We start from the raw sequence: 24511 nt of genomic DNA, 5'->3' as shown, positions 1-24511 counted from the left end.
GCCTACCTAGTGAGATAACACAGGCCTGCAGCTCTCCAGGGTTTGAGGCCCCAATCACCATGCCCTCTTGGTCCATGGTTGCTGCATTTGTCAACATATAAAGAAATTGGACAAGGGAATATCCCAGAATGTCTAAGTTTATTATCTGATAGCCAATCATATTCTTGCCTGCCACCTTCACTGTGTGAATGCAACCCTCAATATCCTCCTGATGACCAAGGTCAATTGCCCCTTCCAGCAAGGTAACTCCTCTCCTTTCTGATCATCTCTTGGCACATGGAGACAGAAATATTGTGTAGCAGCAAGAGCTTTCAATTTAATAGAACTCTATATGTCTTGTGGAAAGATTTTTCCTCTGGGAACCAGGACTTTTAAACTTATAGAACCCATATTTGTAAACTGAAAGTAAAATTTCCCTACATGGGTCAACTCAGAATGATGGTAAATCCAACTTGATTCCTAGAACCATGTATTCTACCTAGTGGAGACACAGAACTATTTGTTATTGATTTAAAGTATATACTGTATCCTAGAGGATGTTGCCCCTTTCCAAGCTAGCATCTCAGTTGATCCTTCAATAAGCTATTCTAAATGCTGTATCAAGCTAGTAGTTTCTGAGTGGTGTGGTATGTGATATGCACAGTGGATCCCATGGTAATGTGCACAATATTTTGAAAAGTGGATCTCTTGACCTGATAAAATATTATGTGGGATGCTGTGTCCATGGGTCATACACTATGTAAGCCTTTATATGGTGATGCTGACTGAGGCTTTGAAGGCAGAAGAGGCAAACCTAGACCCATAGTGGAAGGCGACTGATGTAGTCACTTTGTCACCATGTGGTTGCCTGGTATCCTCGAGGAATGGTGCTAATTGAAGGTTCACTTTGACCTCTTCATAGATCAAATCTCCTCTGTCTCCCTTTTCCACTTTTAAGGATCTTTGTGAAACCATCGATAATCCAACATAATCTTGCCATTTTAAAATCCTTACCTTAGTCACCTTTGCAAAGTCACTTTTGTCATGTAAGGTAACAAATTCAATTATTCTAGGGCAGTGGCCGGCAAACTCATTAGTCAACAGAGCCAAATATCACAGTACAACGATTGAAATTTCTTTTGAGAGCTAAATTTTTTAAACTTAAACTTCTTCTAATGCCACTTCTTCAAAATAGACTCTCCCAAGCCGTGGTATTTTGTGGAAGAGCCATACTCAAGGGGCCAAAGAGCCGCATGTGGCTCGCGAGTCGCAGTTTGCTGACCACAGTTCTAGGGAATAGGGCATGAACATTAGACTACTTACCACAGTAAATATGACAAAGCCCAGCTCATGGTGGGTGAGACTGGCCCCATGACCATTTGTTGTCCCATGGTTAGGCATTCTGTCTATATTATGACCCAATAGCTTCCAGGAATTATTTTTGAAAAAATATATGATTCTCCACTGTAGATATAAAAAGCCATGGCCTTGCTCTAGGTGCCTACATTGTGATTCTTCTATTGGGACATGCCAAAACCTTCAAATGGCATATTTTCCCACCACAGATGCCTCTGATCCCATATGGTATGAGGGCTCTTGCACCACAGTCTGAACCTTTCTGTTCTGGGCCTCTCACAAAATGGTAATCTTTTTTGTCATCCAATATATGTCTTGAAGCAGTATTTCCAAGTGAGCTATATTCAGAACCCAAGAGAACTACCAAGAATTGTGCTCCCTTCTTTAGCATAGGAGGTTGAGATGCAATCATTCATCTGTTATTTTTTTATTTATATTATTACAGATATTCCCATCCCCATCTTTGCCCCCATTCATCCTCCCCTACCCACCTTAGGCCTTCCCCATGCTCTTGTCTGTGTTCATGGGTTATGCATATATGGATATAAGTTATTCAGTTAATCTCTTACCATCCCACCTACCACGCTTCTCTCTGAGATCTGTCAGTCTGTCCCATATATACATGCCTCTGGACCTAGTATTTTGTTCATCAGTTTATATTGTTGATTAGATTCCACATATAAGGGAGGTCATGAGGATATTTGTCTTTCTCTGACTGGATTATTTCACTTAGTATAATACTCTCCAGGTCCCTTCATGCTGTATCAAAGAGTAAGAGATCCTTCCTTTTTACAGCCACATAGTATTCCATTGCATAATTGCACCATAGCTCTTTTATCCACTTATCTACTGATGGACATTAGGCTGTTTCCAGATCTTAGCTACTGTAAATAATGCTGCTATGAACATAAAGGTGCATATACTCTTCCTGATTTGTACTTTGGGATTCTTAGTATATATTCCCAGAAGTGGGATCACTGGATCAAATAGCAGTTCCATTTTTTATTTTTTCAGGAAACTCCATACTATTTTCCATAGTAGCTGCACCAGTCTGAATTCCCACCAGCAATGCACTAGGGTTCCCTTTTCTCCACATCCTCAACAGCAGTTGTTGTTCGTTGATTTATTGATGGTAGCCTTCTGGCAGGTGTGAGGTGATACCTCATTGTCATTTTAATTTTCACCTCTCTGATTAGTGGCATTGAGCATTTTTACATATATGTATATTGGTCATCTGTATGTCCTCTTTGGAGAAGAGTCTATTCATTATTTTGAAAGGGATTTCCCATCCTATCCCAGACCACTAGACCCTATAATGTTTCTAGTGTGGCAGACCCTGAATCTCTATGGTATTTTTTGCCCACCCTTGAAAATACATGTGTGTTACTAAGATCTCCAATGCACTTGCCACTTCTTGCTCATCTGATCTGATCCATGATTCACATGATGACACTGATATAGTAGACTGATATATACATAAAGGCTAGTTCTCTTTGACTATATTATTACATCTAGTGGAAAAGTTAATCTAAGTTTGAAGCAAGACTGTAAATACATATTGGTATCTGTCCCAAGTGGGTGTGAACTGGGACAGATACTTTCTGATGCTTTTTTTTCTGAAAGGGATGGTCAGTTCAACAGCTAAATACCATAGACCTGAGGCCCTGCTCAGCAAAGATACCATATTGAGTACAGTCACTACAACTGGGATTCATACTTGGTTGAGTTTGATTATTCATTGTCATCCTCTAGGATCCATTTGGTTTTTGTGGGATCCAGATTGGTGAATTGAAAGTGAATTTGATGGGAACCACCATCACTATATCTTTAGGTCTTTAAGAATGGTACTTATACCTGCCATTTCCTCCAGATGCCTTCTTTTTTATAATTTTGCTATCTTGGCTGTGAAGAGGTGGGGGTGGGGTTGTGCCGGGGTTCTTGTTCCAGCATTAAGAAGGGTTCAGCAATCTGGAGAAAGGCTATATGCAACTTAAGTAAGAGTCCAGAGACGAAAGATAATTTTGAAAGGCTTTGGGGGTCAATGGAGCCTAGCTAAAGAAACTAAGTTCTCCTTGTCTCAGGACCCCTTGCTTTTTATTAACATAAATTGTCCTAAGGCAAGGTGGAGATATACACTTCAAAGGGTAGGGTTCTGTCTACAGAATCCATTGTCAGATTGGGGAATAGCCTACGGCTGTTCAGGTGTTTGGCCAGTAGGAGGCAATAACATGTAGATTAAGATGCCCTGAGCTATCTGGCAGCAAACAATCAATTTAATGCATCCTTTTTAGGTTTGGGGAAATGCCTTCAACCATTCCCAACAGGTGACAACATATGTGACTCAGCCCTTGTTGAGTCCCCAAGTTCCATCAACCTTTTGATGAAACTCTTGCAATTATGACATGCTGGAATTGGCTTCTGGCAGGGGTGGGGGTGGACAGTTTCACCTTTAGGCTTTTCTAACTATGATAGCTCTTACTTTATAGGCAAGAAACCAATATGAGATTTTTTCCAACTACCAAGCATGGCCATTTCAAGTACACATTTAGAGACCAGAGAAATGATCATGAGGGGAATCCATGGACCCAGTGATTCTACTACCAGCTGGATTTAGACTATGACTCCAGGTCTCCATGTTTCAGTGTCAGCTTGGACCCTGAATCCAAAAGACCTCAAAATGCTTGAGTAATCCCCTTTTCCCAATGTGCATTTCCCTGAGTAAATTGCCATAGGTCCCTTTAGGAAAATACTGAGTAAGTCATGATCATATATCCTTTCTATGCTGTTCCAGGGTCTTTCCTGGTGGAGACCTGACTCCTCCTTCAGGCAACAGATTCTGGATCAGGTCTGGAAACTGGGCAATGGATAGTAATAGCTATCCTTAGCTTCCTCATTATCCATTCTTGATTTATTTTTATTGTAAAGGTTGAGCAATGCTTTTGTTGGCTTCCCATCTATCTTGCCCCTAAGAATTCTGTGTTCTCTTTAACTATAGCCTTCTATACATCATGTCCCTCTCTGGCTGCCACTCTGACCTTGCTGCTCATTACAATAATTGTGCCCAATTTGTTAACTGGCAGTTAAGCACTGCCACCGGCTTCTATTATGTAGCAATCTTGTTACCACCAATGCTATTGGGGAGCTCAGTTCTGTAATGTCATTTCATACTGTCAGCCCTCAGGATCTACTCCAACTTCCTTATCTAACCTCCAAACCAACAGCTAGGGTTAGGTCATGATATAATCTAGCTGTGAAAGTGTTGAGTATATTAATAAAGAATTGAGGCTATAATTCTAAGGAGGTGCACTCACCTGTCACACAAGATTTAACATTCTAGTTAGATCCTTGAGTGGCAGTGGTGTTAACTGCTGTTCAATGGTTTGGGGAAGCTTGTAAAAAAAAATGGCCTGCACTAGGTGAACTATAACTATCATAACTCTTGCAGCAGATGGTAAGAAAGGGGATCAAAAAATTCCTGGAATAGGGCATGCTAGAGTGAAAATACTAGTAGACTAAAAGGCTATGTTCCACTGATGGGCTCAGAGAACATTTGAAAACCATAAAGATTATGCTTAAGGAGAAGGTCACCAGTATCATGGGAAGCTCAAGAGTGGCTTTTTCATAGTCAGAGTAGCTTTATAATCGTATTTTTCCTGACTAAATACAATAAGAGACCTTTTTGGTTAAAAGAATGAATTGTAGAAAGTAAGTAATATGGAAAAGCATAATATTAGGGAGAAAAAATAACACTAAAATTTCATCACCTTGAGAAAACATGATTAACATTTTACTGATCATTCTTTCATGCATTTCATTATATATTTGTATATACCCATATATAGTTTTACATTAGTTGAATGTCATTTCTCCTATCAGAACTATAGAGACCTTTTTTTAAAATTTATTTATTGAATAAGGTATTACATATGTGTCCTTAACCCCTCATTACCCCCCCCCCAAATTCCCCACTCATACCCTCACCCCCCGTTTTCTTTTTTCTTTTTTTTTTTTTAAGAAATCTTTATTCAGATTATTACAATTGTTTCTCCTTTTTCCCCATAGCTCCCCTCCTCCCGGTTCCCACCCCACCTTCTGCCCTTACCTCCCCCCACTGTCCTCATCCATAGGTGTATGATTTTTGTCCAGTCTCTTCCTGAACCCCCCTGAGAATTATCAGTCGACTCCCTTTCTATGCCCCTGATTCTATTATATTCACCAGATTATTCTGTTCCTCAGGTTTTTAATTCACTTGATTTTTAGGTTCACTTGTTGATAGATATGTATTTGTTGTTCATAATTTTTATCTTTACTATTTTCTTCTTCCTATTCTTTAAGAATACCTTTCAGCATTTCATATAATACTGGTTTGGTGGTGATGAACTCCTTTAGCTTTTTCTTATCTGTGAGCTCTTTATCTGCCCTTCCATTCTGAATGATAGCTTTGCTGGGTAGAGTAATCTTGGTTGTAGGTTCTTGCTATTCATCACTGTGAAAATTTCTTGCCACTCCCGTCTGGCCTGCACAGTTTCTGTTGAGAAATCAGCTGACAATCGTATGGGTGCTTCCTTGTAGGTAATTAACTGTTTTCCTCTTGCTGCTTTCAATATTCTCTCTTTGTCTTTTGCTCTTGGCATTTTAATTATGATGTGTCTTGGTGTGGTCCTCTTAGGATTCCTTTTGTTTGGGGTTCTGTGTGCTTCCTGGACTTGTAAGTCTATTTCTTTCACTAGGTGGGGGAAGTTTTCAGTCATTATTTCTTCAAATAGGTTTTCAGTATCTTGCTCTCTCTCTTCTTCTGGCACCCCCATAATTCTGATGTTGGTACGCTTGAAGTTGTCCCAGAGTCTTCTTACACTATCTTCAACTTTTTGGATTTTTTTTTGCTTTTTGCTTTTTCGGTTGAGTGATTTTTGCTTCTTTGTATTTCAATTCTTTGACTTGATTCTTGTGTTCCTCTAGTCTGTTGTTGGGTCTCTGTATAATATTTTTTATTTCAGTCAGTGTATGTTTAATTTCTAGTTGGTCCTTTTTCATATCTTCGAGGGTCTCGTTATATTTATTGGCCTTTTCTAGGATATTCTTGAAAAGCCTTATAACCGTGGTTTTGAAATCTATATCCAGTCGTTTGTTTTCCTCCATTTCTTTCGTTTGTGATATGTTTCTTTGTCGCCGCATTTTCACTGCTTCCCTGAGTTGGTAGGGTAGCTTTGTGTGCTAGGTTTCCTATATGGCCCAGTGGGTCGGCCTCCCCAGTTAACCTGAGGTGGACACTCTTGGTGCACCCCTTTGTGGACTGTGTGTACAGCCTTGTTGTAGTTAAGTCTTGATTGTTGTTGGTATCACTGGGAGGAATTGACCTCCAGGCCAGTTGGCTGTAAGGATCAGCTGTGTCTATGCTGTGAGAAGTTCATTGCTGGAGACAGCCTTGTAGGATTAGACTTGCCAAATTGCAAAAGCCTCTGTGCTCAGCTTGGATGGGGTGGAGTCTCAGGGCAGAGCAGACAGTCTTGGCTTCCGTCAGCCTTGCCCTTGCGCGCGTGCGTACCTCCAGACCTCTGCCTTCCCCAGCTCCTGAGTCTCCACCTGAGAGTCCAGATTCCCCCCTGTAAGAGCGTGGGTCCCCAGGGGCTCACCTGGAACTGGGGTTCAGTGCAGTCAGAACTGGGGTTCAGTGCAGTCAGGAGCTTCCGACTCCCTTCTGGTAAGGAAAGCCTGTGGCAACCTCCGCAGTCTTTGTGCACACTGGCGCGCGCGCCTCCAGACCTCTGCCTGCCGGGGCTCCCCCGGGTCTCCGAGTCTCCGGGTGCCTTTCTCTCTACCTGACAGTCCAGACTCCCCCTGTATAAGCCTGGGTCCATGGGGTTTCGCCCGGAACTGGGGTTCAGTGCAGTCGGAATTGGGATTCAGTGCATTCGGGGCCTTCCTTCCCCCTTCCGCCAGAGAAAGTCAGCCAGGCTCTCCGCCGCCCTTCCTCTCTGCGAGCACAAAGACCCTTTGCCGTACCTCCAATTCTCTGTGAGCTTTTCTCTTTCCTTCTAGTTGTAGAATTTCCACTCAGCCAGCTTTCCTGTGGTTCTGGATGGTGTCCGTTCTGTCTTTTAGTTGTAGTTTTGAAATTGTTGTGCGAGGCAGCAGTTTAGGTGCTTACCTATGCCACCATCTTGGTTTCCTCTTCCCGTTTTCTTTTTAAAACAACCTTATTTGCTCCTCCCTTCTCTCATCTACCCAGTCCATCAATTTCCATTCTCCACTATCCAAATCAATGTTAACAATGTGCTGTTTATTTATTTATAACTTTTCTCCTGCTTTTAACACATATAATTTTCCTTGTTCTTTCTAATTTATTTATATTACAAAAATGGGGTAATATTTCATAGAGTTTTCCACTTGCTTCTTGCTTATCTCCCTTAGTACATGATGTAAATCTTTCCCAAGTTAACTATTATAAATCTATCTCATTCTTTATAATGGCTAGAAAACATTCTAGGATGTGGAGGCACTACCAATATTCTATTACTGATAAGCATTCATATGATTGTTATTATGAATAATCTATATATATAAAAGCTTAATATGCAAAGTGTCCCCTCAGGAGTTCGACTGGGAGACCAGGAGTTTGATCACTTGCTATGACGTGCGCTGACCACCTAGGGGGTGGCATGGAATGAAGGAAGGCCCCAGCTGGCAGCCAGAAGGCCCCAATCGGCCCTGATAGCCGCACAGGCCTAAGGACCCTACCCATGCATGAATTTTGTGCACCAGGCCTCTAGTCCTGTAATAATACCCTTCAACATATATCCTTAAGCATTGGTTGAATAGTTTATGCTAAAACTGTACCAGGGATTGACATAAAATTTCCTAGTTTATTGTTGCTGAGAGCCACTCTTGCTATCATCTGATAATCAAGTCTCCAATGGCTTATTTCCAGAATTTAAAATCTATTAATCAGGCTTTCCAAAATAAAACCTTCTTCTACCCTGCTATCAAAGTTATTCTTATAAATCACAAGTCAAATAACGTCACTTCCCTAACTCCTAATTACTTACAAAATAAAGACCACATTTCTCAGCATGCATTCAAAACCTTTTTTAGAGGAAGTCAAACTCATTTCTGTTTACCTACCATTATCTTACACTTGGCAGCAATGAACAGCTTGCCATTTCCCCAACAATGCCCCTGTCTCCAACCAATAATGACAAGCAGAAGTTATCTTAACCTCTTCTGTGCTTCCAGAGCTCTTGCTACATGTTTTTTAAGTAACATTTTTATTTGCAATATTTTTAGATTTATTGAAAAGTTGCAAAGATATTGCAGAGAGTTTCTGTATACTCTTTACCCAGTTTTCCTTACATTAGCATTTTATATTACCACTAGAGGCCCAGTGCACAAAATTTGTGCACTTGGGGTGGGGGGCATCCCTCAGCTGAGCCTGCACCCTCTCGCAGTTCCGGAGCCCTCAGGGGATTTCCAACTGCCGCAGAGGCGGAAGAGGCTCCCACCACCACTGCTGCACTTGCCAGCCATGAGCCTGGCTTCTGGCTGAGTGGCGCTCCCCCTGTGGGAGTGCACTGACCACCAGGGGGCAGCTCCTGCGCTGAGCGTCTGCTGCCTGGTGGTCAGTGCACATCATAGCAACTGGTTGTTCCACCTTTTGGTCAATTTGCATATTAGCCTTTTATTATATAGGATAGTATATTTGTCAAAAATAAAAAAAACAACATTGTACATTATTACTAGTAAACACCAGTTTTTCCACAAATGTTCTTTTTCTGTCCTAGGATCCAATCCTGGATAAAAAGTTGCATTAATTGTTGGTATTCAATTTATTAAGTGTATTTTTTATACATAATCATTTTTTTTAGTTGTTTCAGGCATGAGATTAAACTTGGTCCCTATTTCCCCATCTTGACTGGATTCAAAGTCTAAGATTAGTTTTAAGTAAAGCAAGAGCAAAACATTTCCTTTCTGACTTAAAAATAATTTACCCTCACATTTCAAGAGCAGTATTTATCCAAAAATAAAACACTCTTTAAGTTAAATAATGAGCCCCCCTCTGGCAAATTCCACCAACATAGCTTAATTTTAATTTAAATAAAATAGTTACTTATAAGTATGCTAGAAACTTGAGAATGCTGTTGCTGTTAACAGATCCCACATATATCTGCAATTTTTCACCTCACTGCTTCCATTGTCTCTCCTTTTTTTTTATCCACAATGATATGTTGCTTTATAAATTAGAAACAATAGAAGACACATGAAAACATTAAATCCCATGCATATAAAGACTACTAACACACTCATTGTGTGTTAGTAGTAAATACAATTATTCTCAGAAAACGGAATTATAAACTAAATATGTCAAGAAAATTGGGAGAAAGTCCAACCTGAAATTGTGATTTAAAAAAAGATTAGCAATGACCATGACAAATAATTCTCATGCAACCATTTCAAATATTTTAGTTATTTCTTGTCAATTTATTTGTCATGGTGATTCTATTCTCTCTTTACCCAAATCTCCCTCACTGGCAAGAGATCGGCAAGTATGAGAAAATTTACTAAAAAATTCTTTCCTTCCTGATTAAGTGACATGTGTAACCAGTATTGATCCATGTTGATTCACACTAATGTATTACCTTGGCTTTGCAAAAATCACTAAGCATTCCTCATGGCGCTACTAAGCATTACAAGGCAGAAATAAATATAACAAAGCAAAGGTGAGAGAACAAATTGAATCAAGTGTTAAGTTAAAAAAAAAACTGTTAATGTAACCCACCTCATTTAAAGATTAAACCAGAAAGCCCCTATGCTCTTCTCATAAAAAAATATGATAAAATCCACACTCATTTATGATAAAAACTCATAACAGAGTAAAAGGAACCCTCAGGGGATTTCCAACTTCTTTACACTGCTCAGAGGCACTTACCAAAACCCTACAATAAGCATTCTAATGGTGAAGCATTAGTAAGTTTTCCTTAAAAATTATGAATCATGCATTTTATTTCTACTTCTATGCAACACTGTACTGTAGGTTCAGCCACTATAGTAAGACAAGGAGAAACAAAACAAAACAAAACTCTGCAAGCATTGAAATGAAAGAAGCAAAACTTAGCATGTGCATTTGTAATGATTGTTTACAAAGAAAAAACACAATAAAATATCTACATTAAAATGATCAAAATTGTCAAGGGAGCTGGATAGAAAATCAATATCATTCCAACACCTCAGCGAGAATTTACTATTAAAAGTATTTACAGCATTTACAAGAGAAAAAAACATACTAAATAAATATAATGAAAATGTGCAACATCCTTATTGATAAAATTATAAAACTTTAAAGAAGGCTTAAACCAACAGATAAATCAACTGTATTTACTTATAAGCAGAATCATTAGGATGTCAGTTCTCCCCAAGTTGTTGATATACATATCCTAATATATAAAATGCCAGGGGCCATCACGATCGAAACAACCATATGGACGACCTAACAGCAGGCTGTGTGGGGCGACCAGGTCGGCAGGGGGGTTAGTGAAGGACAATCAAATGACTGAACAGCAGGGTGCCTGGGGTGACCAGGCCAGCAGCGGGGGCAGTTGGGGGTGATCAGGCCAGTGGGGGGGGCAGTAAGGGGCAACCAGGCTGGCAGAGGGGGGCAGCTGGGGTTGACCAGGCCAGCAGTGGGGGCAGTTATGGGTGATCAAGCAGGCAGGCAGGTGAGCAGTTAGGAGCCAGCAGTCCCATATTGTGAGAGGGATGTCCGACTGCTGGTTTAGGCCCAATCCCCGTGATTGGGCCTAAACTGGCAGTTGGACATCCCCCGAGGGGTCCTGGATTGGAGAGGGTGCAGGCTGGGCTGAGGGGACCACCCCTCCATGCACAAATTTTGTGCACCAGGACTCTAGTAATTGAGTAAAATTCTATTCAAAATTCAAAGTTTTCATGGAACATGACAAGCAGATTTTTTTAAATTATGTGGAAAAGCAAAGGATCAAACCAAAACGCTCTTTGAAAAGCACTAGGCATGGAAGAGGAGAAGTAGCAGCATGTCTTATAGGATGTTAAGATTTAATATGAGGCTATAGTCACAAAGATGAGTGGTTCTGGCACAAGGATAGACAAGTAAACCAATGGAACATAATAAAAAGCCAAGAAAGAGACCACACTGGATTAGCAAGGGAAATCTTTGATTATATTATAACTAGAAACCTGGTGCACAGATTTGTGCACTGGTGGGGTTCCTCGGCCTGGCCTGCAGGGATTGAGCCAAAATAGGCTCTCTGACATCCCCTGAGGGGGTCCCGGATTGCGAGAGGGTGCAGGCCAGGCTGAGGGATTCCACTGGTGCATGATTGGGGCCGGGGAGGGACCACGGGGGCACTCTAGAGCATGTTGGGCCCATCTTGATTGTCTGGACCCCAGCAGCAAGCTAACCTACCAGTTGGAGCATCTGCCTCTTGGTGGTCAGTGCACATCATAGCGACTGGTCGAACAGTCGAACAAACGGTTGGACACTTAACATATTAGGCTTTTATTATATAGGATAACTAGTTCACCCTGAAACAGTTTCACTTGCCACAACACAGGTTTATTTCTCATTCATATCATCAGTTACTGAAGGTCACCAGGGCTCTCCCTGGTGCTCTCTTGCAACTTGGAGATCTGAGCTGCTTCCACTTTGCAACTCCATATCTTGGGGTTCTTTGCTTCTAGCCACAGGGTGAGAGGGAACATAAGCATTGAAGACTCCCACCTGCTACTTCCGCACACATTCCCATTGTCAAGAACTAAGGCACATGGTCTCAATGCAACCACAGGAGAGGCTGGGAAATGCAGGGGTTTTTTTGTGCCCAGGAAGAGGAAATGATGTGATGAACCAGTATTATCTCTGTAAAAAAAAAAAAGTATGTAAACTTATATAAGGCAGAATTGGCATAACGGAAGCCTGGGGTAAGTATTAATGATTAATAATTATGCTAAGAATAAAAAAGAACTCAATTTCTTCTTTACATTGCACCCAAACAAATAATTTTCAAATGGATTAAAAGCTTAAATGAGAAAGACAAAAGGAGAATATGACCCAGGGATTGGGAAAGAGATCTTAACACACAGATATATATAATATAACATAAGGAAATGATGGGTAAAAATACATCATAAAGAGAGAAAAGACAAACTGGTAGAAGATATTTTCAATACATACAACTAAAAAAAAGATTAGTATTTAGACTGTAGGAAGAAATTATACTAGCCTATTGCCACACAAAAAATATAATCTACTGGAAATAACTATATTTCACTGCAATTCAGAAAGTTAAAATTAAAATCACAAGAAGATTCCATTTCACAACCATTAGACTGAAAAAGGTAGTCATACATCATCAATGTTAGGAGGAGGAGCTATGGGAAATCCTTCCCACTACTTGTGAGAATACAAATGGATACAAAAAATTTGAGGAAAAATTTGACACTATCTCACAAAATTAAAATTGTGCATACTCTGAAGAAATAGCAATTCCACTTGTAGACAAATTCTTGCAATTATGAATGAACTATGATTAGGTACTTCAACACAAATAGTAATCTTGAAAATACAATGTTGAGTGAAAAGACAAGATACAGAAGAAGACATATTGTGTACCATTTTATATAGTTAAATTAAGCAAATGTAAGAGTATTTTGAGAATCCACACATACAAGAATCCATACATGTGTTTAAGAATCCATTCTATAAAGAAAAGCAAGGGAATAAGCAAAGTGAAAATGTAGGGTAGTGGATACTGTTGGGGATGTGGCTAGGGAGCAGGGGTGGGGAACTTCAAGGACACCAACAAAGTTGGATTTCTTAAGTGGGGTAATGGCTTCACAGGCATTAATTTTATTATGTAACTAGAGGCCTAGTGCACAAAATTTATGCATGGGTAGGGTCCCCTAGGTCTGCCTGGTGATCAGAGCCGATCAGGTTCCCCGCCTCCCAGCCTCCCTACTTCTTCCTTCCCTCGCTCCCTCAGCGCCCCGCCATTGTCGCTGTTCACCCACCACGTTCCAGGCTGCCCCCTGGTGGTCAGCACACATCATAGCAAGCAATCAAACTCCTGGTCAAATTCCCAAGGGGACAATTTGCATATTAGCCTTTTATTATATAGGATAAGCTAGTGTTGGCATAAATATTTTCTATGCACCAAATATTTAATTTTTAAAATCAACTCACACACACACACACACACACACACACACACACAAGGAAAAGAGTAAGCACTCTGCAAACTGACTCCCATTTAAGAGAGCTGTTGATTTTGCAATTGCGTAGGAGCAGAAAGAATGAGTGAGTATATGTTCTCTTTTTAACAGCACATAGTCTATAGCAAGACCCTCTTTTCTTCTAACATTTAAAGTTTGTTTCATTTTTGTAATTATCTCAAAGCCCCTAACAGTATAATTTATTTCATTTTTACTTTTTATTTAACATCAAAATTCTGTTTTATTTTTCCCCAGTGGCCAGGTTTTATCTGCTCTTCCTAGAACCTCTAGGCAAGTTCAGATTCTGCAGAATCTTACTACAACATATGAGGTAATATTTCCCTTATTTATTTGTACACTAGAGGCCTGGTGCATGAATTCATGCATGGGTGGGGTCCCTTGGCCTGGCTGGCAATCAAGGCCTATGGGGGGGGGGCAGCCGACAGGGAAGAGGTGCCGCGGGAGGTTGGCCAGCTTGGGGGGGGGGGGGCGCTGGGGAAAGTAGGCCAGCTGTCCCCCGATCGGGGCTGATCTGGGGGACCAGCCAGCAGGGGAGGGGGGGCTGCGGGAGGTTGTCTGTGGGAGCACACTGACCACCAGCGGGCAGCTCCTGCATTGAGCATCTGCCCCCTCGTGGTCAGTGCATGTCATAGCGACTGGTCAGCCAGTCATTCTGGTCATTTGGTCACTTAAGCTTTTATATATATAGACTAGAGGCCCAATGCACAAAATTCCTGCATGGGTAGGGTCCCTAGGCCTGGCCAGTGATCAGGGCTGATCTGCAGGGTGACAGGTGGGGTGATTGAGGAGTCCCCCACTGGCACTCGCCTTGGCCAGCCTGGCGCCACCCGCTCACCAGCTCTGCCCCTTGCTGCCACCACCAGTCACCTCCCTCTGTAGGGCGACTGGCGGGGCAATTGGGGGACCCGCTGGCACCTGCCTTGGCTGACCTGGGGCCTATGGGCTGGGGGCAGCTCCTGCATTGAGCATCTGCCCCCTGGTGGTCAGTGCACATCATAGCGACCAGTCATTCCACTGGTTGTTCTGCTGTTCAGTCTATTTGCATATTAGGCTTTTATTATATAGGATTATTTCATTTTGTGGAAGTATTGTATGCCATGCTCTCTCCTATATGTTTTCTAACTTACATATAGGTGGTATAAACCCCTCTTCTTATACCCTTTTTCCCCTTCCCATAATTACATGATTTTGCTGGTTCCCAAAATCAGACTTTCTTCATTTGTACTATTGGCTTTTAGCTAACCACATAATAGTACCTTGGGATTGAAAGTGTGTACTTATAAAGATACTATGATAAAAAGAAGTTGAATAGGACTTTGCTTATAAAACAATGGTTTTTAACTAAGAAGCAAACATCAAAAAGACAAGGGAAAATTTACTAACATTTTCATGCCCATCTCCCCAGAATGCCTGATAAAAGCTACAAAATATCAGGGTAAAAAATTGATGGCTCCATGTTTTTCAGTTAGCCCAGATTAAAGTTTCGAGATAAATGCATGTGTAGCATGAAGAGGGGGGAGCTGGAGAAGACTGGGAGCACCCTTAGACCATGCAGCTCTGACACCTGTGCAGAAAGGAAGATTGTGCATGAAGAGTCTCTAGACTGAAGGGCAGTTCCTATGTAGGTCTGGGGGGATCAGTGATGAGTCCTTAAGCCAAAGTCACATGTAAGAAGAAACTCCTATCTAGCAGGAATAGACCTGCATTTTTTTTTTTTTGGACCTGCATTAATATAATCATAATGCTCAATCACTGGCTGTCTACAGCCCGGGAGAGCATGGTCTCAGTCTCTGGTGGATCAAGAGCAGGAACAGCTGGTGAGGTCAGTTAACTATGTTTCTCCCAACAGAAGAGTTGAGCAGTGAATTTTCACAGCCAACACATTGTGGACAGAGGAAATACCACCAAAGGAAGCATCAGAGATTTAGAATTTAGTTCTTAATCTGCCACTCCTAAGTGTGTGATTTTAGACAAGTTAGCTATGAGCCTTAATTTCTCCACCTGAATAGTGAAAAGAATGACACTTGCTGGGTCTATATCAAACTATTACTATAATGATCACAGGAAATGAGTATGAAAGTGCTTTGAAAAAGTGCAGTGAAATAGGGGAAAAATGTGAATAATTTTGGAAGACATTGACCAAAGATCATAATTAGATTAAACTATGGGAACACAGACATGATGATTACATCAAGATTATGGATTTATTTTATTAAAGAAAATCACCATTTAATCAACTTTCTGTACAAAATTTTATTTCTCTTCTAAGCATCTGACACACTAGTATACATCCAGTTTTATACATTTGGGCCTTAAGTACATTCATTCACTCCTTCATTCATTGTTTCATCAAATACTAATTGAGTACCTACCATGTTTCAGGCCCTCTTTAGCAACTGAAATTGCAGAGAATAATAAAACAAGCTCCACACAAAATAAAAGTTTATAATGCCGTGTGTGAATGAAGACCAGTGGCCAGGAAATATATTTTCACTAGAGGCCTGATGCATGAAATTCATACACGGGTAGGGTTCCTAGCCTGGCCCGTGATCAGGGTTGATCTGTGGGGGAACCGGTGGGGTGATCAGGGGGTCCCCACTGACACCCATCTTAGCCAGCCTGGTGCCGCCCACTAGCAGGTCCCACCCCCACCCCCACCCCCGCCATCACCACCAGTTGCCTCTCTCTACAGGAGGCGACAAGTTGGACGATTGGGGGCAGCGCTGGTCTACTCACCGGCCAGCCCCACCCCCCACCAGCCTGCTCGCCGGCCGGGCCCTGCTCCCTGCCACCTCCCACTCGCTGGCCAGCTCCATCCCCCACCACCAGTTGCCTTCCTCTGCAGGGTGACCAGAGGGACAATTGGGAGGCCCGCTGGCACCTGCCTTGGCTGGCCTGGGGCCTGCAGGCTGGGGGAAGCTCCTGCATTGAGCATCTGCCCCCTGGTGGTCAGTGCGCATCATAGCAACCAGTCATTCCATGGGTCATTCTGCCATTTGGTCGATTTGCATATTAGGCTTTTATTATATAAGACTACAGGCCTGGTGCATGAAATTTGTTCAAGGGCGAGGGGTGGGGGTCCCTCAGCCTGGCCTGCAACGACTCCAGAGTCCAGCACCCCAACCGCTATGGGCGCCACCATCTTTTGTGATGGCATGATGGTTAATTTGCATATTACCCTTCTATTAGATAGGATTCTCCTTATAGACACACTTTTATGACATTAGCTGCAGATGAGAACAATATGAACAACATTTTTGTTTTATCAATTTTTCCACTTTAAAACTGCAGATTGTTCTGTGGCAGCCAGTAACAGCTGACTTTATTGCAAAAGCAAAAGAAGTCCATTTTTTTGTGAATGCAGTTGATATAATCAATGTGAAATCCCATTTACATGAGAACAGAATTCCATTCAGGTAAGCATCATTTAATTTTTACTGAATAGTTATTATAAGCACCCATGAGGCATTTGACTAGCAGACGGTACAATTGCTTCTTAGAAAAATAAATACTTATGTTAGATCTCCAAAATAGATTGGTGATAAAGCCCAAGTAGCTGGCTCTGTGACCTTGAACAAGTGGTTTAACCTCTCATGACCTCGCTCTCTTATCTCAAAATGATTGTTAGACTCAGTGATCTGTGTAGTTTCTCACAGGTCCTCCTAATTCCTTCCTTATTATAGTTCCTCAAAATTGTAATTCACTTGAGTAGACTTTGTGGTACCTCTCAAAAAGGCAGCTGGTAAAGAGGATTTTGCTTCCTTCACTAGGTCATTAAACATCCCTGAATGTCTGCCTCTAGACTAAAGTGTATCAAATGCAGTTTCTGCTCAGAGTTCATGCCCTCTTCCTTTTGAAGTCTCCTACCCGACATCTGCTCTCTGTGTCCATTGTTCAAATGCCAGTGTCCTCCTGTTTCCCTAGCACTTCCTGAAGGCCATGCTCTCTTCTATGCACCAGAGGGCAACCTTTGGAGAATACTCTATGATAATTATTAATAACTAGAGGCCCAGTACATGAAATTCATGCACTGGGGCGGGGGGGGGGGGGGGCCTGTCCCTCAGCCTGACCTGCACCCTCTCCAATCTGGGATCGGGCCTAAACTGGCAGTTGGACATCCCTCTCACAATCCAGGACCTCTGGCTCCTAAATGCTCACCTGCCTGCCTGCCCTAACCACTCTGCCTGCCTGCCTGATCCCCCTAACTGCCCTCCCCTGCCAGCCTGGTCACCCCTAACTGCCCTCCCCTGCCGACCTGGTTGCCCCTATTAACTTTTTTTTAATCTTACTCCCTTCACACACAATTGTATTTGACTTCCTTATTGACTTCTCCTTCTCACACAATTTTTCTCTCTCCTTCATGTAACACTTTTTCCTACTGACTCATCATTTATAAACTTTTTTTTCCTCCTTATTTCCTACTACTGTTCCATCATCCTTCTTCCTATCTTTCTCCTATCCTCCCTCCCTCCCCACATTCCTCTTTCCTTTATCTTTACCCCTGCCCTCCCTTCCCTTTTCCTTCCTTCCCACCTTAAATTTTTTCTTCACTTCCTCCCTCAGACCTGCTTTGCTCCCTCCCCCATTTCTTCCTTCTTCCCATTTTCCTTTTAAGCTCTACCAGGTGCCCTTTAAAATTTTTCTTCCCTCATCCTACCTTTCCCACACATTCTTCTCTACGTACTTCCACTGTTTTAATATCTATCTATCTACCTGCCTAATTATTCACTATCATTTATATTTTTTCTTTTCTTCTTTAACTCTGCTCTCTACTGACTCCTTTATAAAGTTCTTCCCTCCCTCCCTTCTTAAAGCTTCCATTCGGGGGGAGGGGTATTAACCCTCAGCCCAGGGCTCAGGCCCATCCAGGTGTTCACCGCCCCCCCTTCCCCAGCCTCCCCACCACCATCCTGCTCCCATTCCCTGCCCAGGACACTCCGTCCACCAAGGGTGGCCGAGGCCCACGCGGCCTGGGCACTGCTGCTGCCACTGCGAAGCAGGAGCGCCTTCGCCCAGAAGGCCTCGGACCATCCACCACTCTGTCCCAGACGTGTGGGCGCCTCCCGCCAATGGCCCGAACCAGAGGCCACCACCCTCCTCCCATGTCTGGGCGGGGCTCCTGCTCCCCCCGCCTCACAGTCGCCACCCCCTCCCATGTGCAGCCCCACATTTCCTTCCCTTTTCCATTCCTGCATCTTTTTCTTGTTCCCTTTCTGTATTTCTGTTTCTCCTCTCGGCCTGTCTGCATGCAGGCCTGCCTTCCTCTTTCTCTCCTTTCTTATCCCGTCCTATCATATCCTATCCTACCCCGGCCTTGTAGCTGCCTGAGCAGAGGGTGGGGACGCAGCCTGCTGATCTGGTCATGACGTGACGTTATAATGGATAATTTGCATATTTCTCTATTATTAGTATAGATGTTTGTTATAGGTGTTTACTGCTTTCTAGAAACTGTGCTGAGCCTTTTTATACATTATGTCATTTACTCTTTATTTAACTCTGTGAGGTAAATACTCTCCTCATTTTGCAGATGAAAATGTTTTTCAAACTTACAAATGAATTTCTCAAGGTCAATTGGCTAGAACATGGCAGAGCTAGGAGTTGAACCCAGATCTTTCTGATGTCAAAGCCTTGATTTTATCTATTGGCCTCAATAAAAGTAAAGAAATATTATTTAAATGATAGCTAACTTTCAATTTGTTCATCTCAGGTAATTAAATGGCTCGATTCAGTTAAAATGTTTGCCTCATTAACAGTGTGGCACTTCTCAAGAGACGTTAAATAAGATGACTTTACCATACCTACCCTATTCCTGTGCTTCTATTTCTCTAGAGATTTGATCATCTTTGGCTATGCAGAACATCTGGTATAGTTCAACAATTGTCACAATGAAAAATAAAGAGCAAAAGCTTTCTTCTTCTCCTTGGTTTTTAACTGAAAATATAATAATACAATACTACTCTGGATTAAAGAAAGCTGTCCACTAACCTATATGTTCACATAAAAGACACTGATGAAGCACAATTGAGAAATGTTAATAATAGTAGGGAAAGGTGAGATTTTGGAGGCCTTGAAAACAGACCATATAAAAATCACTTTCTTTCCAGTGTCCATATGTGCTCTATCAAGAAGGTTTGTGAATTTCAGCTCACCATAATGTTAGGTGGTATAGTTTTCACCTTGATGAACTTTTGCTTTTTAGATTTCTTAGTGATTTTTTTCCCCATGCTCACCTGTTGTGGCTACAATGGGCCATGTGGGGAAATCAGAGCCCTTTTTGAAAAACAGCTCACCATCTGTTTTATCATCTAGTATCTTGATGGAAGATGTGGAAGATCTTATCCACCAGCAGACTTCCAATGATACCATCAGCCCCCGGGCATCCTCCTCATTCTATGAAAATTATCACCCACTAAATGAAGTAAGCCATCACATTTCTATCTAAAATTACTATTTTCTTTTTTTTTTAATTTTTTTTTATTTTTATTTTTTAAATAAATCTTTATTCATATTATTACAATTGTTTCTCCTTTTCCCCCCATAGATCCCCTCCACCCGGTTCCCACCCCACCTTCTGCCCTTACCTCCCCCCCACTGTCCTCATCCATGGGTGTATGATTTTTGTCCAGTCTCTTCCTGAACCCCCCCATACCCCTTTCCCCTGAGAATTATCAGTCCACTCCCTTTCTATGCCCCTGATTCTATTATATTCACCAGATTATTCTGTTCCTCAGGTTTTTAATTCACTTGATTTTTAGGTTCACTTGTTGATAGATATGTATTTGTTGTTCATGTTTTTTATCTTTACTTTTTTCTTCTTCCTCTTCTTTAAGAATACCTTTCAGCATTTCATATAATACTGGTTTGGTGGTGATGAACTCCTTTAGCTTTTTCTTATCTGTGAAGCTCTTTATCTGCCCTTCCATTCTGAATGATAGCTTTGCTGGGTAGAGTAATCTTGGTTGTAGGTTCTTGCTATTCATCACTTTGAAAATTTCTTGCCACTCCCGTCTGGCCTGCACAGTTTCTGTTGAGAAATCAGCTGACAATCGTATGGGTGCTCCCTTGTAGGTAATTAACTGTTTTTCTCTTGCTGCTTTTAATATTCTCTCTTTGTCTTTTGCTCTTGGCATTTTAATTATGATGTTTCTTGGTGTGGTCCTCTTAGGATTCCTTTTGTTTGGGGTTCTGTGTGCTTCCTGGACTTGTAAGTCTATTTCTTTCACCAGGTGGGGGAAGTTTTCGGTCATTATTTCTTCAAATAGGTTTTCAGTATCTTGCTCTCTCTCTTCTTCTGGCACCCTCATAATTCTGATGTTGGTACGCTTGAAGTTGTCCCAGAGTCTTCTTACACTATCTTCAACTTTTTGGATTTTTTTTTTCTTTTTGCTTTTTCGGTTGAGTGATTTTTGCTTCTTTGTATTTCAATTCTTTGACTTGATTCTTGTGTTCCTCTAGTCTGTTGTTGGGTCTCTGTATAATATTTTTTATTTCAGTCAGTGTATGTTTAATTTCTAGTTGGTCCTTTTTCATATCTTCGAGGGTCTCATTATATCTATCAGCCTTTTCTAGGATATTCTTGAAAAGCCTTATAACCGTGGTTTTGAATTCTATATCCAGTCGTTTGTTTTCCTCCATTTCTTTTGTTTGTGATCTGTTTCTTTGACGCCGCATTTTCACTGCTTCCCTGAGTTGGTAGGGTAGATTTGTGTGCTAGGTTTCCTATATGGCCCAGTGGGTCGGCCTCCCCAGTTAACCTGAGGTGGACACTCTTGGTGCACCCCTTTGTGGACTGTGTGTACAGCCTTGTTGTAGTTAAGTCTTGATTGTTGTTGGTATCACTGGGAGGAATTGACCTCCAGGCCAATTGGCTGTAAAGATCAGCTGTGTCTACGCTGGGAGAAGTTCGGTGCTGGAGACAGCCTTATAGGATTAGACTTGCCAAATTGCAATAGCCTCTGTGCTCAGCTTGCATGGGGTGGAGTCTCATAGCGGAGCAGACAGTCTTGGCTTCCAGTCAGCCTTGCCCTTGCACGCGTGCGGGCCTGCAGACCTCTGCCTTCCCCGGCTCCTGAGTCTCCTCCCGAGAGTCCAGATTCCCCCCACAAGAGCGTGGGTCCCCAAGGGCTCGCCTGGAACTGGGGTTCAGTGCAGTCAGAACTGGGGTTCAGTGCAGTCAGGAGCTTCGGACTCCCTTCTGCTAGGGAAAGCCTATGGCAACCTCTGCAGCCTTTGTGCACACTGGCACGCGCACCTCCAGAACCCTGCCTGCCTGGGCTCTCTCGGGTCTCCCCCGGGTCTCCGAGTCTCCGGGTGCCTTTCTCTCTACCTGACAGTCCAGACTCCCCCTGTATGAGCCTGGGTCCACGGGGTTTCACCCGGGACTGGGGTTCAGTGCAGTCAGAACTGGGGTTCAGTGCGGTTGGGGGCTTCCTTCCCCCTTCCGCCAGAGAAAGTCAGCCAGGCTCTCAGCCGCCCTTCCCTCTGCACGCACAAAGACCCTTTGCCGTACCTCCAATTCTCTGTGAGCTTTTCTCTTTCCTTCTAGTTGTAGAATTTTCACTCAGCCAGCTTTCCTGTGGTTCTGGATGGTGTCCGTTCTGTCTTTTAGTTGTAGTTTTGAAATTGTTGTACGAGGCAGCAGTTTAGGTGCTTACCTATGCCGCCATCTTGGTTTCTCCACTATTTTCATTTTACCAGCATTTTCACTTCAATGATGGAAAATTATTAAAATATCATAATTAATGGAAGAGGGTAGAAAATATTACAATTAGGTTGGTCATATAGTAGTAACTCATCCTTTTGTAGATATTTCCACTGGGAGAATTGCATCATATTTGGTAAACTGCCTCTAAGCAGAATTTTGTCCATAACCAAGAGTATCTCTACCTTCTAGGAGTAATACTACATGCTAAGGAACAGCAGGAAATAATACATAGGGCCTTTTTATTGAAACTGCCACACAAAAATTTAACAGTCCACTGTGTTAGTCTGCCATAACAAATTACCACAGATTGGACAGCAGAACGTTATTCTCTCATAGTTCTGGAGGCTAGAAGTCAACAATGGAGGTATCAGTAAGGTTAGCTTCTCCTGAGGCATCTCTCTTTGACTTGCAGATGGCTGGCTTCTCGCTATGTCCTTACCTGGCCTTTTCTCTTTATGTACACATCCCTGGTGCCTCTATATGTCTCAGTCTTTACTTCTTGTAAGGACACCAGTTAGAATGGATTAGGACCCATACTAACAGCCTCATTTTAACTTAATTACCTCTTTAAAGTCCCTATCTCCAAATATAGTCACATTCTAAGATACTAGAAGTTATGGGCTTTAACATATGAATTTGGGAGGAACACAATTTAATAATGACATTCCAGAAAATGCCTTGGAACTCTCATCCCTTCCATCCCCAATCCTTTCTAGGAGGTTCATAGGAACCATAGTAATCTTGCTCTCAGAAAATTCCTCCAAATCCTCCTTCCCCTTCAGCACTGATCTCTTTTTCAGTCCTCACCACAAGGCGGGCAAGAGGTATTCTTTTGTCATTGACTCTCACTAAGAAAACGTAAGTAATCCACTGTGGGGAGAAAAACAAATAGCCATATAAATACTTTTTAAAACAAATAGCAAAAAAAGACAGTTATTCAAAGGATGTTATCTTCATTACCTCACTTAGATTGTGAAATAAAGAGTCTTCTATAAAACTGCCTTCATATAATACAGCCTCCCCTTGGGAGGAATTCTACTGAACCATCACTGGAACACAAAATAGTTGTGTGCAGTTGTTCTTTCAGATGTAGTCATTCCTTAGAAGAGTAGCACGGTAGACAGAGGCCCACTGAGGAAATCCCTGATGGCTAAATCTTCAGCACCTCAGACACTGACGGCGCTGGTGTTTGGCAGCAGGTAGGCCTCCCTGGAGCATCTGCGGACACTAGCCTAAAGTCAGGCCTGGAATTTTTTATTTGTCCTTCCACTATAATCTTGATGGAATCACAAGTACCATTGGACTGTCATCTAGGAGATAGGCCCAGAATCAAACGCCTTCTCAGGGTAGAAGAGAATTGTTTTTTCCTCCAGATTGTTTACTACTTTGCCTCTCATCATTTCACAGATCTTCTTGTGAATTCACAGGTTTCTAGTGGGAAATAATGGCACTATCATTTATCCTGTGCAAAGCCAGTGTCCAGGGCTTCTTAGGTTACTCTTAAAAAGTGAATTTTTATACTTACCTGGCAGGGGAGATACCATGATCACGAAGGTGGTTTTCCCAGGGCAAGGCTTATCCACTCCGGATGTGCTGACCCCTGTGATTTCCCTAAATGTGGGAAACTCGACTGCATAATTTGTGGTAGTGGGGGACTGCGTTCGCACTCTCCCCTGTAAAAAAATAAAAATAAAAAAGTGAATTTAAAAAAAAATTAATAAGAAGTGAACTTGTGAATGAATGATAAAGAGCATTTCATACACAGAGGCAGGGATTTGATGTGATGAGCCTTTAAAAATAACTCTTAGGAGACATACTTTAAAGATGAACTTTTCCTACTTTGTCATATGGTTCTCAGTACTTTTCTACTCTTTCTCTAAACCTTGATAATTTTCAAAACTTTACTTTTATTGATTTTTTCTAAACAACAGAAGAAACACCTGCCCCAAGTATTTTAGTTCCTCATTCTTTCTACATACATGGGTTTTAGAGAGCTCTTCTTCCCTTGAAGATGTTGTCTGTTTCCTTTGGTCAGGGAAATGCTTTGAACTTACTATATGACTGACTGCTTATGTCCATTTGGATAGATCTATTCTTGGATAGATGTTGTAACTGAGCAGTATCCTGATATGATTGAAAAAATCCACATTGGATCGTCATATGAGAAGCGTCCACTTTATGTTTTAAAGGTATGTCATGGGGGAGTCATTGATCTGT

At 42.0% G+C, this 24511-nt stretch overlaps 1 protein-coding gene across 3 annotated transcripts in view; it reads left to right on the top strand.

Moving 5' to 3' along the window:
• Window positions 1–24511, top strand: part of CPB2 (carboxypeptidase B2) — a 68440-nt gene that overhangs the window by 8844 nt on the left and 35085 nt on the right. For all 3 annotated transcript variants that reach the window (XM_080662521.1, XM_080662523.1, XM_080662522.1), the window contains exons 2-5: window positions 13825–13900; window positions 16882–17006; window positions 19900–20008; window positions 24382–24483. In XM_080662521.1, the coding sequence (XP_080518647.1) occupies window positions 13825–13900; window positions 16882–17006; window positions 19900–20008; window positions 24382–24483 (412 nt within the window). The remainder of the gene's footprint in view (window positions 1–13824; window positions 13901–16881; window positions 17007–19899; window positions 20009–24381; window positions 24484–24511) is intronic.

Source organism: Plecotus auritus (genome assembly GCF_963455305.1).
Source record: "Plecotus auritus genome assembly, chromosome: 3".
In the NCBI taxonomy this organism is placed as follows: domain Eukaryota; kingdom Metazoa; phylum Chordata; class Mammalia; order Chiroptera; family Vespertilionidae; genus Plecotus; species Plecotus auritus.
This window is presented reverse-complemented; position numbering and strand designations above follow the sequence as displayed.